We start from the raw sequence: 12,388 nt of genomic DNA on the forward strand, positions 1-12,388 counted from the left end.
TCACATGCAAGGAGATTTGCTCATGTTCAGTGGCAAAAAATGGTGTTGAACCACATTTTAGTGGCTCATCACCATCACCACTGGAGTCCGACTTCACTCCGGGCTTCACGTGTTTAGCGTACGCTGGAAGTAAAACATAGCTCTCTGTGCTGCTCGACCAGGTCGGCATCACCATGATTCCAAAAATAAAAATAAAATGGAAACCGGACCCACCATCTAGATATTAAAAAAAACAAGCAAACCACTTCAACCTCAATTAAAACACCCTTATTATTTGTGTAATCTGTATCCTGTGTTTGTTGAGTCTTTTCTGTAGATTCTTGGCAGCTTTGGACATCAGCAATTCCTCTGCAGTGTGCCACTTCCTGTCAACCATGTCAACAATAGCGTTCAGGACAAAAGTTGGGATTCTCACTCTTACATTTCATTTTAAATCGCGCGTGTGTGTGTGCCTTAGTGCATGTTTGTGTTATGACAGAGGGAAGTGTGCTGACGTCATTGTGTTGGACTGAGACTCGAAGCATCAAAGAGCCACAGAATAAGACTCTTAGAGGAGCATCAGGAGCCATTGTCCTCCTTGTCAGCTGCGTGATGGAAATCACTGTTTATGATCCCATGAAAGATGGATTTGGCAGATTTACAGGGAAGCTCCACACATTCAGTCCAGTGAGGTCCTCGGAGCCCATTGGTATTTGGGGTTTTTCAGCAGGCCTTAAATTCTGACTCAACCAATTGCAATGAGGTGCAGTTCGCAAATTACAGTAAGAGAATTTATTTAGTTTTTCCCAAGAAAACATCTGGCTCATAAAGCATGCAGAGAGGTCATCGTGTGTTTGATAAACTCTGCATAGGTGTGGGCGGCCAACGGAGGGAGGAGACTGGGAACAGGACCATTCCCATTATAGGAAATGTGTGGCCAAAGGTGTTTATAAACCCTTGCCCAAGTTTACAACCAGCACACAATCGTTTCTATTCTCTTGTAGCACAACTGCAAAGAGGAATCTGGTCAGGATCTGCAGCATATTGGGCTTCACTGGAAGACTTTACAAGAAATGGGGTGTGAAATCAGCCGGACAGTCTGAAATAATTCAGCATTATCATCTGTCTCCTGGTAACTCTCAGATCTTGGACTTGCTTTAAGCCCTTCGTTTTGTTTTGTTTTTGTTTTTTGTTTTGATTTTTTTTACTCTGTTTTAGAGCACCCATGTACAGCAGCGGCTATTCCCAGGTCTCCAAGCACAGCCCACAGGCTAAAAAAAAGATGCAGTACCGCTCCAGCAGCAAGAGTTGCGGCTACTACATGCGCATCGTCTTCTTCTTCTCCTCGCTCATTCAGTCTCTTATCATAGTTAGCCTCGTGCTCTTTCTTGTCTATGGTAAGACGCAGGACTCTACATGCCAAGAACGCACGCAGGACCTTGAGGAGCGCTTCAGTCAGCTATCCTTGGAGAATGTGGCTCTCAAGAAGCAGAGGACAAACTTGACCAATTTCCTCAATGTCACCCTGACTGCGAAGGCTCGGCTCGACTCTGACCTGACAATACTGCGTCAGTACACCAATATGTCAATTCTGTATCTCCACGAATGCGATCAGAAGCAGGTGAGGAACTGAGCTTTTTACAATACCGATATCTTTCTTCTATGTCTACCTTCTTATGTGTTATCTAATTTAATTTATGAAGCTTTCATCTTTTTAATAAGTAAAATTACAGATGACAGGAAAAGATGATCAATACACCTGCAATACTTTAGCCAAGTTGATGCAAAATAATAATATACTTAATAATATTTCATTTGTGCTTCACAGCTTGATGAACTGCACATTAACAATAAATCCACAGGTTCAAACATACAAACTGTCAAATATACGGTCTTACATTCACTCCTGCATGCATGCTTACGCACACACATCAGAAAAACAAGAATAAAAAAAGCTATAAAAATGAGCTTTCATCATTCATTCAAAGCAAACCACATATTCAGCCAGGCTGAGGATGGCTGTTCCAGAGTCTAGGAGCCACAACTTCGAATGGCTTTGTACCAACTGAGCATTGTTTAAATGCAACAGCTTACCTAAGTATTGCTGACCATTTCCATCTCTTTATGGCCAAGCTGTACCTATCTTCTGATGGTCAAATCAGAGCTCTACATTGATATTAATGAAATTTGAAAATTAATTCTGAATTTCTCAGTGAATGGCAGCAAGATTAAATGTAATATTTGAGTGCTGGCGAGTTTTTTGTTTGCACCAGTTGGAGACAGGCTAAGGAGGACACAGAGGTGTACATTCAGTGATTTACGATAATCTGGACAGGGGGCGGCACGACAGAATGACTGACCTCCTCAGAGAAGCTGTCAGGTCCAAACACCAGAACCTCAATTTTGCTGGCATTAGGATGCAAGAAATCGAAAGATATCAAATTAGTAATGGCAGTGAGGTATTTACCCAAGGTGGTTATACACGTTAAAAGGTGAAAGTCTATGATAGTTGTACCTGTATTTGAGTTTATGGGCCATGCTGAGGGTTAGGTAAATGTTTGTAGATAAATTATATGAACCCCAGTGGTTAGGGTGAAGATGGTCCTGGTAAAAAAAAAGCTCCAAGAAGTTACGCATAAATTTGTCCACAAAGGGAATGTGTCCATTCCTGCTGTATAAAAGTTGGCAGAGACCGCTGAACTTCACACCACCAAAACTGGAGATGAATCAAAATGATCATAGATCCATAGAACTTTAGCTCAAATATTTCTTGCGACTGGCAAACCTGAAGTTTTAAAAATGTGTTTTTTCACTCTGTTTTAGAACAAATCCCTAACACTCTGTTTTGTTTTGTTTGTATTAATGTCAACAGCTACAGCTCAATACTGAGCTGCTCTCATGCAGACTCTTACGATCCTCCCCATGCCCCATGTCAAGAGGTAAATATGATACGTCTTCAGTGCAAGCCCCAAAATAAATACATTAATGCATTTCATGCAGCTGTGACTTACTTTGTATGTTGTTTTTCTTTTCTATTTTTTTAAAGCTACAGATTTTAATACTTGTAACTGTGGGGTGATGGTCGAAGAACTGAAAGCTAGGTTTCAGCTTGTGAGTTCCAACTTCACCCAGTCAGTGCAAGCCATGAAGATGGAAATGGAGGAGATTGCCAAAGAAAGGGACAACCTCAACTTGGAGACCATCAAGCTGAGGAGGGATATCGCCACAAAAGAAAAGCAGCTGCAGATCTACGAGAAAACATCCAAAGATGAGTTTTCCCAGTCCTTGGGTTCGGTCTACAATGTTTCCAGGGCTTTTCTGCACAAGATCGATTCGCTCTTCCCTGCACACATTGCCTTCCAGATCACCTGTCCGAAACAGAGGGAACACCTGGAACAGATCCGCTCCAACTGCACCAACCTGTCCAGAGAGGTGGAAGACAAGCTCCAGCGTTACATGAACACCGTGGGAAATCATGTGGCAGGCATCCAGCATGAGAACATCCGCTTGAAGGCTGAAAACTGGCGATTCTCTGAAGACTACCGCTCGTGCAGCAAGGAGCGCGCAGGCATGGTTGAGCAATACAAACAGAACCTAGACAAACTTCAGCAGAAGCATGATCAGGACCAGGAGAAACTCCTGAGGGAAAAGAAGAGGCTAAGCGGAGAGAAAGAGGTCTTAGAAAGCACCGTCAATTATAAAACTAAAGCGATTGAGAGCCTTATGCAGCAAATCGAAATTCTCAACAAGTCCAAGGTAAGAAAAAACACTCAAGACTGATCGATATGCTACACAAGCCCCGCTTTTTGAGCTTTTTTGTGTTCTTAAATATCCAAGTTATGTAAAAACTTGGATATTTCAGGAAAAAAAAAACCCACTTAGTCATCAAAAACCTAATTTAATTTTCAACTGAGTCCTTCATCCTTCCAAAGCTTTTCTCAGGGGTACTCAATGACAACTGCAGACAGAGATTCATGCTATTATGAAAAGTGATCCCATGCAATTTGTCTTTGTCTGTATATTTTGTTGTAGATTTTCCTATAAAACTATTGATAAGTGCAATGATCTGCATTTATTGATACAGCAACTAGCTGATTTTGTGCAAAAACGTTAGCACTGCTGTTAATGACAGCCTCTGCGGTACAGAGCAAGTGCAGGAATGCTAACATAGAAAAAAGCCCATGCCTCACCTCTTTGAGATAATGAGGTGTTATATAAGGTGGATGAGATCAAAGCAGCATGACTGGTTGTTGGAAATGATCCAGCCTCAACTCCAGCAAGTGCAGTAGATGAGGGGGGAGCAGGGTATTGTCCGCCAGTAAAAAACTAGAGGGCAAAGAGGTGAAAGCAGGCAAATGTTTCTGCCTTTCGTGTTAAGTGTCTGCTATGGTCTGAGGAGAAAATTTGAACCTAGATGTGAAGCTTAGTGCAGTTTTGTGATTACTGAGGAAAAATTGAGTTTTTTCTTAAAGCAGAACTTGATTTCATTGTTTTGATATTTTCTCTTGATTCACGTGTTTTGTTGTGTTATACATGAATGAAAATTGAAGGCTCTATTTTCTCTCATGTTTAAACGGACCATTTTTTATTTTTCAGACAGGGTTTGCTGGAGCCCTGGCCCATCAGCCAGGCACACCAGTACAGAATCGCTTGGGTGTCGGCTCTAATTCTCCAAGCTCTACCAGTTTCGGTCAGCAGGGTAAGACAGGGTCAACTGGACTGTTAGGCCAAGGTTATAGCTCACTTGGATCATTCAATAAACCTGCATCAACTCTACTGGGTGCAACTGGAGCAAGCTCCTCAAATACACCCTTGTCCACTGGGTCAAGAGTCAGCTCTCCTGGGTCAGGACTTAACAATCCAAATCTTAGCTCAGGTGGAATAGGCTCAAATAACCCATTATTGAGTGGGAGAGGCTCTTCTTCCATCGGGTCTTCCTCTGGGTCATCAGTGTCTACTCCTAACCTCAGCTCAAATTCGTTTTCCTTGAATAAGCAAACTTCAAATACAAGAAGCTCTGGCTTAGGATTAGGTTCATCATCCTCCTCTTCCTCCTCCTCCTCCTCCTCCTCATCATCATCATCAACAAGTAAAACTACCTTTGGGCTTCCTTGGTTTGGGAGCAGTAACTCAGGTCAAAGTAAAACACCAAGTATACCAGGGAAAGGAACATCAAGTGGTACCAGTACTGGAGCTGGATCGCCATTTGGTGCAGGAAAACCCAATGGAATGACAGGTACACCCCTTGAGCATAAATAAATACATTTGTTTTACTCTTATTTATTATTCTCACTGTCAAACATCTAAATTTATATGATTAATAACTCATGGCGAGGTCATGATAAATCACTATTTTCTTATCTTTTAACAAATAGGCAACATCGCTCAGCACATACAAAATCTACAACGCCTGATCAACCCGCCTGGCCCACAGTAAGTATTGTATTTATTCTCTGAGGATTATGAGTTATTGCAAGTGTTGTAAGTTGCTGATTGCTGAGTCCTCCTACATGACCAGGAGGTGAGCAACCAAGATGGCGCACGGGTTCATCTTGAGCCCCTGAAGGTTCTTACCGATGTTGCTAAGTGAACGCCTAGCAACAGGCTAAAATGACCTCATTTAAGCATTTCTCCACCTATCTATCTGCGTCTGCATCCACAAAAGCTGAATGGCACATGATATATTATTGCATCATCGTGTTACCTAGCAACCACGTAGAAATAGGTTAAAATGACCCTTTTTATGCATTTATAAACATTATAAAAGCATTGCATCATTTTCCTTTCACGGTCAGCAGGCCAAATAATACTGTAGAATAGGCATGTACTGGTATTGTTATTATACTAATGTTCAAAAAAAAGAAAAGTGCAGGTTCTTAAAGAAAGGCGCAGGGCAATAAAATATGACACTAAATGATGTAAATGACCATTATTAATGCAGGATTATTTTAAAAAATAGTTAAAATCAACATCAGCCATCACTTATGTTTTACTTAATGCTGAAAAGTGTGCTGATTAAAGAAGCAATGACTTTGACTAGTTGAATGTCAGCCTTTTGGGTTTGATTATAGAATCATAAAGACATACAACAGGGTATAATACTCTGTTCACAAACCTGTCTAGCTCTTACTAAATTAAGTTGCCAGCTGAAGACCTGCAAGTCACTCAAACTAGAAACACTAGTGGGTTATTTGTGCACCAAATAAAATTGAAGAAGCAATGCAATTGCTTACGTGCGTGAATGAGGCAACAACCTGTGTGGGTTTAAGTCTGCTAAAATAGCCAAGGTAGAGCATTTTTTTAAGCAAATGTGCTGCTTCTTTAATCAGCATGACAGATTTCAGCCTCTGCTAATGTGATTAATTGGCCTTTTTAGACAAACCAGTTTTTTTTAGGTAACACAATGTTCGATGGAACACCTTACCAAAAAAATTTGGATTTTGGTAAGCGGTGGGGTAAATACATAAATGTTTTAAAATAGCTTTATAGGTTATTTCTAAATAGTTTATATCAAAATTTTCTAGAAGACCCTTGTGTATTACACAGATTATCACCAAAGTTATCCTTTAACAAAATGTTGCAGGTTTGATGCACTTCCACTTTATATACAATTACCAAATTTTTGTCTTTCTTTCTTTCTTTCTTTCTTTCTTTCTTTCTTTCTTTCTTTCTTTCTTTCTTTCTTTCTTTCTTTCAACAGAGAGAAACAAGAAGTCTCCAGAATGCTGGGTTAACCATATCATTTTTATAATCTGTTGTTATCTGTTACACATGGCTTCTCATATTGAGTTCTCACATTGTCTATACATAAAAGTACTGTATAATACGCTCTGCTTACGACAGGTAATGTTTCAGTATGCATGTATGAAATACATTCCAATAACTTGCACTTTTACATTTAAAATGTGAAGCTTTGTCATGCGTGTATGAATAATGGCATCTAGTATTTAGTATATAGTATTTTTACACTGTAAATACAAAGATAAAAATAAAGGTTTTGTTTAAGCCTAAGCATGTAAACTGTGCCTCTAGTCTCCATTTCTCTGTCTCCTTGTCTTGTTCTTTATAAACAAAGCTATTTAAAATATTATCCCATTCAGATCCGGAAAGAACTGTTTGTTTCTGTGTGCGTCACCTATTGTGTAACTAATTGTCTGCAGCTGACTCCCAAGCCCCTCCTGTGACAGCTTATTGGCAACACGGTTTAATCCTTCCAACATGTTTATGTTTACCTGCCAACTTGTTAGTATGGAGGCAGAGAAAAATGGTAGGAATCTTTTGACAAGCACTTAAAAACAGTGCGTAACCTCCTTACGGCAGAGAACACGGATATCCATAATCTAAATAAGATCTTAAAATACCTCTCATTGAAAAAGAAAAAAAAACAGGTGGGAAAAGACGGAGCAATCGCTACATGATGAGTGGTCTGACCACACCTTAAACAACCTTAGACATAGCAATCAGATTTTATCTTCTTTCTCCGATCACAGCCTGAATATTAATACAACAGCTTTAATACAGACAAAAAGATAAACAAAGCTACTGGTCTTGGATTCGTTTCATACAAAGGTTCATTTTATTTGGACCCCAACAGTGTGGAGCCAACATGGTCCAGTGGGGAAAAAACATCTTGAGAACAGACAAACATCCTGTTCAAAGAACTGTGAAAGGATGGGGACATGCTGTTAATTCAAGAATCAAAAGGGTATTTGTATTGGTGCCAATTAAATACAGCACTTAGGCTTGGGCGAGAGGGATAGGATATCCTTTGTTTAACAGTAGTGTTTTCCACATTTAGGATGTGAAATGCAGGAGCGCCAATCAGGGTATTAAAGGTCAGATGGTTGGATGCTACTGGGAGTCTCTTTATTGGATGCGATGGGACACAGGATGTGTTAAAACTACTTACTGGAAAATTATCTTGATGATGCTGGTCTGAGCAAGTCTGTTTCCTGTCATGTCATCTCATTTTCCTGCCCCGTACATCATTTGTGTATTCTATGTGCACAGTTCACCACTGAGCATTGTCTGACTGACACAGTGGTCAATAACAACAATTGTTATGCACTTTCTATAATTTCTCATCCAGTTCAGGCTTGTCATAGGGCAAGATGTGGGGCAGACTCTGAACAGACTACGAGGCTACAGGCATAGTTTGAACTTTCCCACCTTACATTCTTTAAATTTAATTTATGCTTGAACAACTCCCTGAAGGTTATTGTATTTATATCATTCCTTTTAACAGAGCTCAAAACAAAGTATTATAAATATGTTAACATGTCATAAAGTGAACAGACCAATAGGACATACGAGATATACTTACATTCGAGCAATGCATGTCACTTTTTTTTCAAGTTTTCTGTCACTTTGCCAAAACTGGACACAGTTTGAAATAAAGTGTAAGCAGCCTATCCATACATGTCCTGTTTTTTTTGTTTGTTCTTTTCAGTTGTTTAGGTTTTTAAAAATCTTTTAAAGCCTGAAACATGACATAGTTGCCAGGAAAGTTTTAGTGAACCATCTGACCATTTGTTTAAAAAAAGAATTAAATTTAATGCTACATGAATGCTACATCTGGCAATTTTTTAATTGCTTGTCTCAAAAAGTCACAAAAGACATGTATCAAATACGATACACTGGGTGTTTAAGCAGGTCATTATTAAGGCCAGATGTACGTCTGGGTAAAAGCTAATCCAGCACATGGTCAGGTTAAGACTAGATAACATTCACACACTCAGTGCTGGCTGTTGACTGAGGATCTTGACCCTAAGAACTCTGGTCATTACTTACAAAAATATGAGGCATTTGTGGCACAGTCTGAAGGACCACCTCCCTCTACTTCCTAAAAGGCAGGAAATTGTAAGGGTGGTTATGATTACGACCTCCTTCCTCACCTGGGGCTTCAGGACTGTGACTCTTTTGTCTGTGCATGCTAATGTCCCCTTTTTTACTGTGACTTCTAATTGCATTTCCTGTCTGTTGGGCTGTAGCTGCCGTCACACGGCTGCCCAGGATGGAAAAGACATCATGAAGCAAAACCCCTTTTTTTGTCCATCAACACTGCAGAGACTAGAGGGGATTATGAGGCTTTTTCTTTTTCTTTTTTTTTTACATCCTTCAGAGCAACCCTGACCTTCACCTTGACTTCTTTCAGCAGAAATGTTATTGGAAGAAAGGCGAAGATTGTTTTGTTGTTAAAGACAACAGTTTGCTTTCATATAATCTTTGTTTTAACAGCTAGACCTTTATGTTTTTTGAAGAAACATGAAGTTCAAATGGTAACGTCAATATAATAAAATGTTCCACCTACAACTTTCCTTTAATTTACTGCCCCAACACAAAGAGCACAATAATACCTTACATTAAACTTTATATAGTAAATTATGTACAGACGTGTCTGTGTGTGTCTCTTAATTTAATGAAAGTACTAAGGCTGTCAGATTGTAAGTTCTGTATTTTTGTTTAATGTTATAGGCCTGTCATAAATCTGTAGTCTTCTACTAATTGGCAGGTTGATGGTTTGATCCCTTGTTTCTTCAGTCTGCATCCAAAACTATCCTTGGGCAAGATACTAAACCCCGAGTTTCTCTGTGATGTTAGATACAAAGCACTAAGGCATAGAAAGAAGAGTTTGTATCAACAGATGAATATTTTTTTTGTTATCCAGTTGAAAAGCTCATGGTCAGGTTCAGCTTGAATTGCTGGACAGATGGAATTTCATCATGACTGATATCACTGAACTAACTGCTGAATCAATCGTTACCAAATGTTTGAAGCAAAACCGTAGCAGTTTCACTACTCTACATCCCAGAGATTGATTTCTCTGTCGAGTGCATATCAATTTAAACACATGTACAGTAGTTTTGCTCTAATGTTCTTTACGAACACCCTGGAAGTCAAATTTGTGCAGTTATTCACAGGCAGACTTCGACACTTTGTACTTTAAGAACAACACTTACCTCAAGATCCTGTGATGACATCTCCTTTTTTCCATCAAACAGTCTTATAATAACTGTTAGTTTCCAAAATTTATTTGGGTTAATGAATTGCACTGAAACTAAAATTAAAACGTTGCAAGTTGCAGTCTGAATTGTCCTAAAAGTGAATGGCAGCTGGCCCAAGGTAAAAGCTAACATCAATTTGCAAAAATGCTCAACATGGAAAAGCTAAAGATTTTGTAGCTGAGATTAATGAAAAAAACATTTATCCTGCATTTGATTGGCTAATGAATCAAAGTGAAACGTAGACTTGATGATAATAAAATAACAATATATCAATGTGTAGTGAAAACGTGAAGCAGTTTGTTGACTGTCTTGTTGAGAGGCAAAATAACTCAACAGAAAGTGCTGCATAGCAGAAACATTTAATGTTGTCGGCTAGTGCATCTGCAATATGTAACAAAGGGAAGCCGTACAAACAAGAAACAAAAAGCAGGCCCACTCAAACCTGTTTACAAGAGGGTGCTGTTGATCTAATCAATTATCCCTCACATCCTGAGAACTCTATTCTACAGCAGGGAATATAGAGAAGGTTATTGATCATCCAGTCTGCTAAGGGTAACAGTAGGTGCTGTATACATTACACACCTTAGAGAGGACATCACTCATCACACAAAGCTCTTGAAGTTATCATATCTGTTTAGTTTGAGCAAAGCAGAAAATAATTAAGAAAAATTGGTGAACGCTGGGAAAAATACCCTCTTTCAGATGTCACCGATAATATCTTAAATTCATATGGGTACTTTTCAAAGGTCATGTGACTCCTGGAGTTCCCCATTTAAATCATAAAAAGTTATGACAGAGGTCTAGTGCTACAACCCGGTGCAACACGCTGATAACAAAATTGGTCTGATAAGAAACTCTGCCTCTCAGTCCGTGACAATGACAGCCCCTTCCTTACTTTTGCTTAATAAGTAAGGAAGTGCTTTTGTTTATCTCAGTGTGTCATAGACCTGTAGTGTCTTTCTTTCAATGCGATAAAAGGGTTACAGGTTCACATATTAACTTTGCAGCAGAGCCATCCTTCATGACGCTAACCTGTGTACTGCTTCCATCTAGTGTCTATGCCAGTGTATTGCTATACTACAGGGTGGGCCATTTATATGGATACACCGTATAACATGGGAATGGTTGGTGATATTAAAGTCCTGTTTGTGGCACATTAGTATATGTGAGGGGGAAACTCCTCAAGATGGGTGGTGACCATGGTGGCTATTTAGAAGTCGGCCATCTTGGATACAACTTTTGTTTTTTCAATAGGAAGAGGGCCATGAGACACATCAAACTTATTGGTAATGTCACAAGAAAAACAATGGTGTGCTTGGTTTCAATGTAACTTTATTCTTTCATGAGTTATTTACAAGTTTCTCTTTGTTCACAGCCATTGACATGTCGAAGAGGTTAACACGTGAGGAGCGAATCGAAATCGCAGTAACCGGGTCATTGCAGCAGATTTCAATGCAAGACACCCTACGAAACCACCCATCTCCCATGCTACAGTTAGCAAACTGCTTGCTAAGTTTCGTGAAACTGGTTCAGTGTTGGATTTGCCAAAATTTGGACTCAAGAAAACTGTCACTGATGAAGAAACATCAGTTTCAACAAATAACTCATGAAAGAATAAAGTTACGTTGAAACCAAGCACACCATTGTTTTTCTTGTGACATTACCAATAAGTTTGATGTGTCACATGGCCCTCTTCCTGTTGGAAAAACAAAAGTTGTATCCAAGATGGCCGACTTCTAAATGGCCACCATGGTCACCACCCATCTTGAGGAGTTTGCCCCCTCACATATACTAATGTGCCACAAACAGGACTTTAATATCACCAACCATTCCCATGTTATTACGGTGTATCCATATAAATGGTCCACCCTGTAGAACACAAGGGTGTCATGAATGCCCGTTTATCTTTCTTTTGATTGTTTCATTTTTACCTGCCTGGAGGGTACACCAATTTACAAAGCAGGAAGTTAATGCAATTTATAAAACCTGAGGTTTGGTTTATTTTTTACCAAGTAGTAGCCTATACTGGCATACAAAGTCAAGAACAGAAAAATAATCAACAGTACTCCATTTTTATCTCTAACTTCAACTTACTTTGTCAGCGCTCAGCCGTGCTTACCTTTCGCTGCTGCTCACGTTGCACAGCCTGCTGAAAGGCAGACACAAGATCTCTTTCTGAGCTGAGGGACAATTTGTCAGGTCCATGTGCTGACATGACAGTGAAAACTGTGGTAGGCAAACAGCTGTGCCTTTGTGTGACAACAAAAGCAGAAGGTGTAAATGAATAATAGATTCAAATAGCTCTAATTATTGTATCGCTATCCGGCTGAATGCTTTCTTTTATACTGCTCGTGAAAAACGATGCACACATATTTAAATACAACGCCATATGCTATTATTAAAAC

The 12,388-nt window shown here is 39.5% G+C and overlaps 1 protein-coding gene across 1 annotated transcript; it reads left to right on the forward strand.

The window, feature by feature from the left end:
- Positions 1-848: 848 nt before the first annotated feature.
- Positions 849-6,990, forward strand: plvapa (plasmalemma vesicle associated protein a). The gene is made up of 7 exons (XM_085255141.1): positions 849-1,111; positions 1,198-1,600; positions 2,852-2,918; positions 3,026-3,735; positions 4,576-5,215; positions 5,355-5,412; positions 6,680-6,990. The coding sequence occupies exons 2-7, from the start codon at positions 1,205-1,207 to the stop codon at positions 6,711-6,713; spliced, it is 1,905 nt and encodes a 634-aa protein (XP_085111267.1). The 5' UTR covers positions 849-1,111; positions 1,198-1,204; the 3' UTR covers positions 6,714-6,990.
- The last annotated feature ends 5,398 nt before the right edge of the window (positions 6,991-12,388 follow it).

The sequence above is a fragment of the Mchenga conophoros genome, linkage group LG18, assembly GCF_057382185.1.
Source record: "Mchenga conophoros isolate Kocher_MC1m ecotype Shallow Benthic linkage group LG18, M_conophoros_male_GT1.1, whole genome shotgun sequence".
Classification (NCBI taxonomy): domain Eukaryota; kingdom Metazoa; phylum Chordata; class Actinopteri; order Cichliformes; family Cichlidae; genus Mchenga; species Mchenga conophoros.

Excerpts from the sequence above, each read along its gene's own strand:
- plvapa (XM_085255141.1), top strand. The coding sequence starts at position 1,205 with ATGTACAGCAGCGGCTATTCCCAGGTCTCCAAGCACAGCCCACAGGCT. Across the intron at positions 5,216-5,354 it reads AAAACCCAATGGAATGACAG|GCAACATCGCTCAGCACATA; the intron begins GTACACCCCTTG and ends TTTAACAAATAG. Across the intron at positions 5,413-6,679 it reads ATCAACCCGCCTGGCCCACA|AGAGAAACAAGAAGTCTCCA; the intron begins GTAAGTATTGTA and ends TTCTTTCAACAG.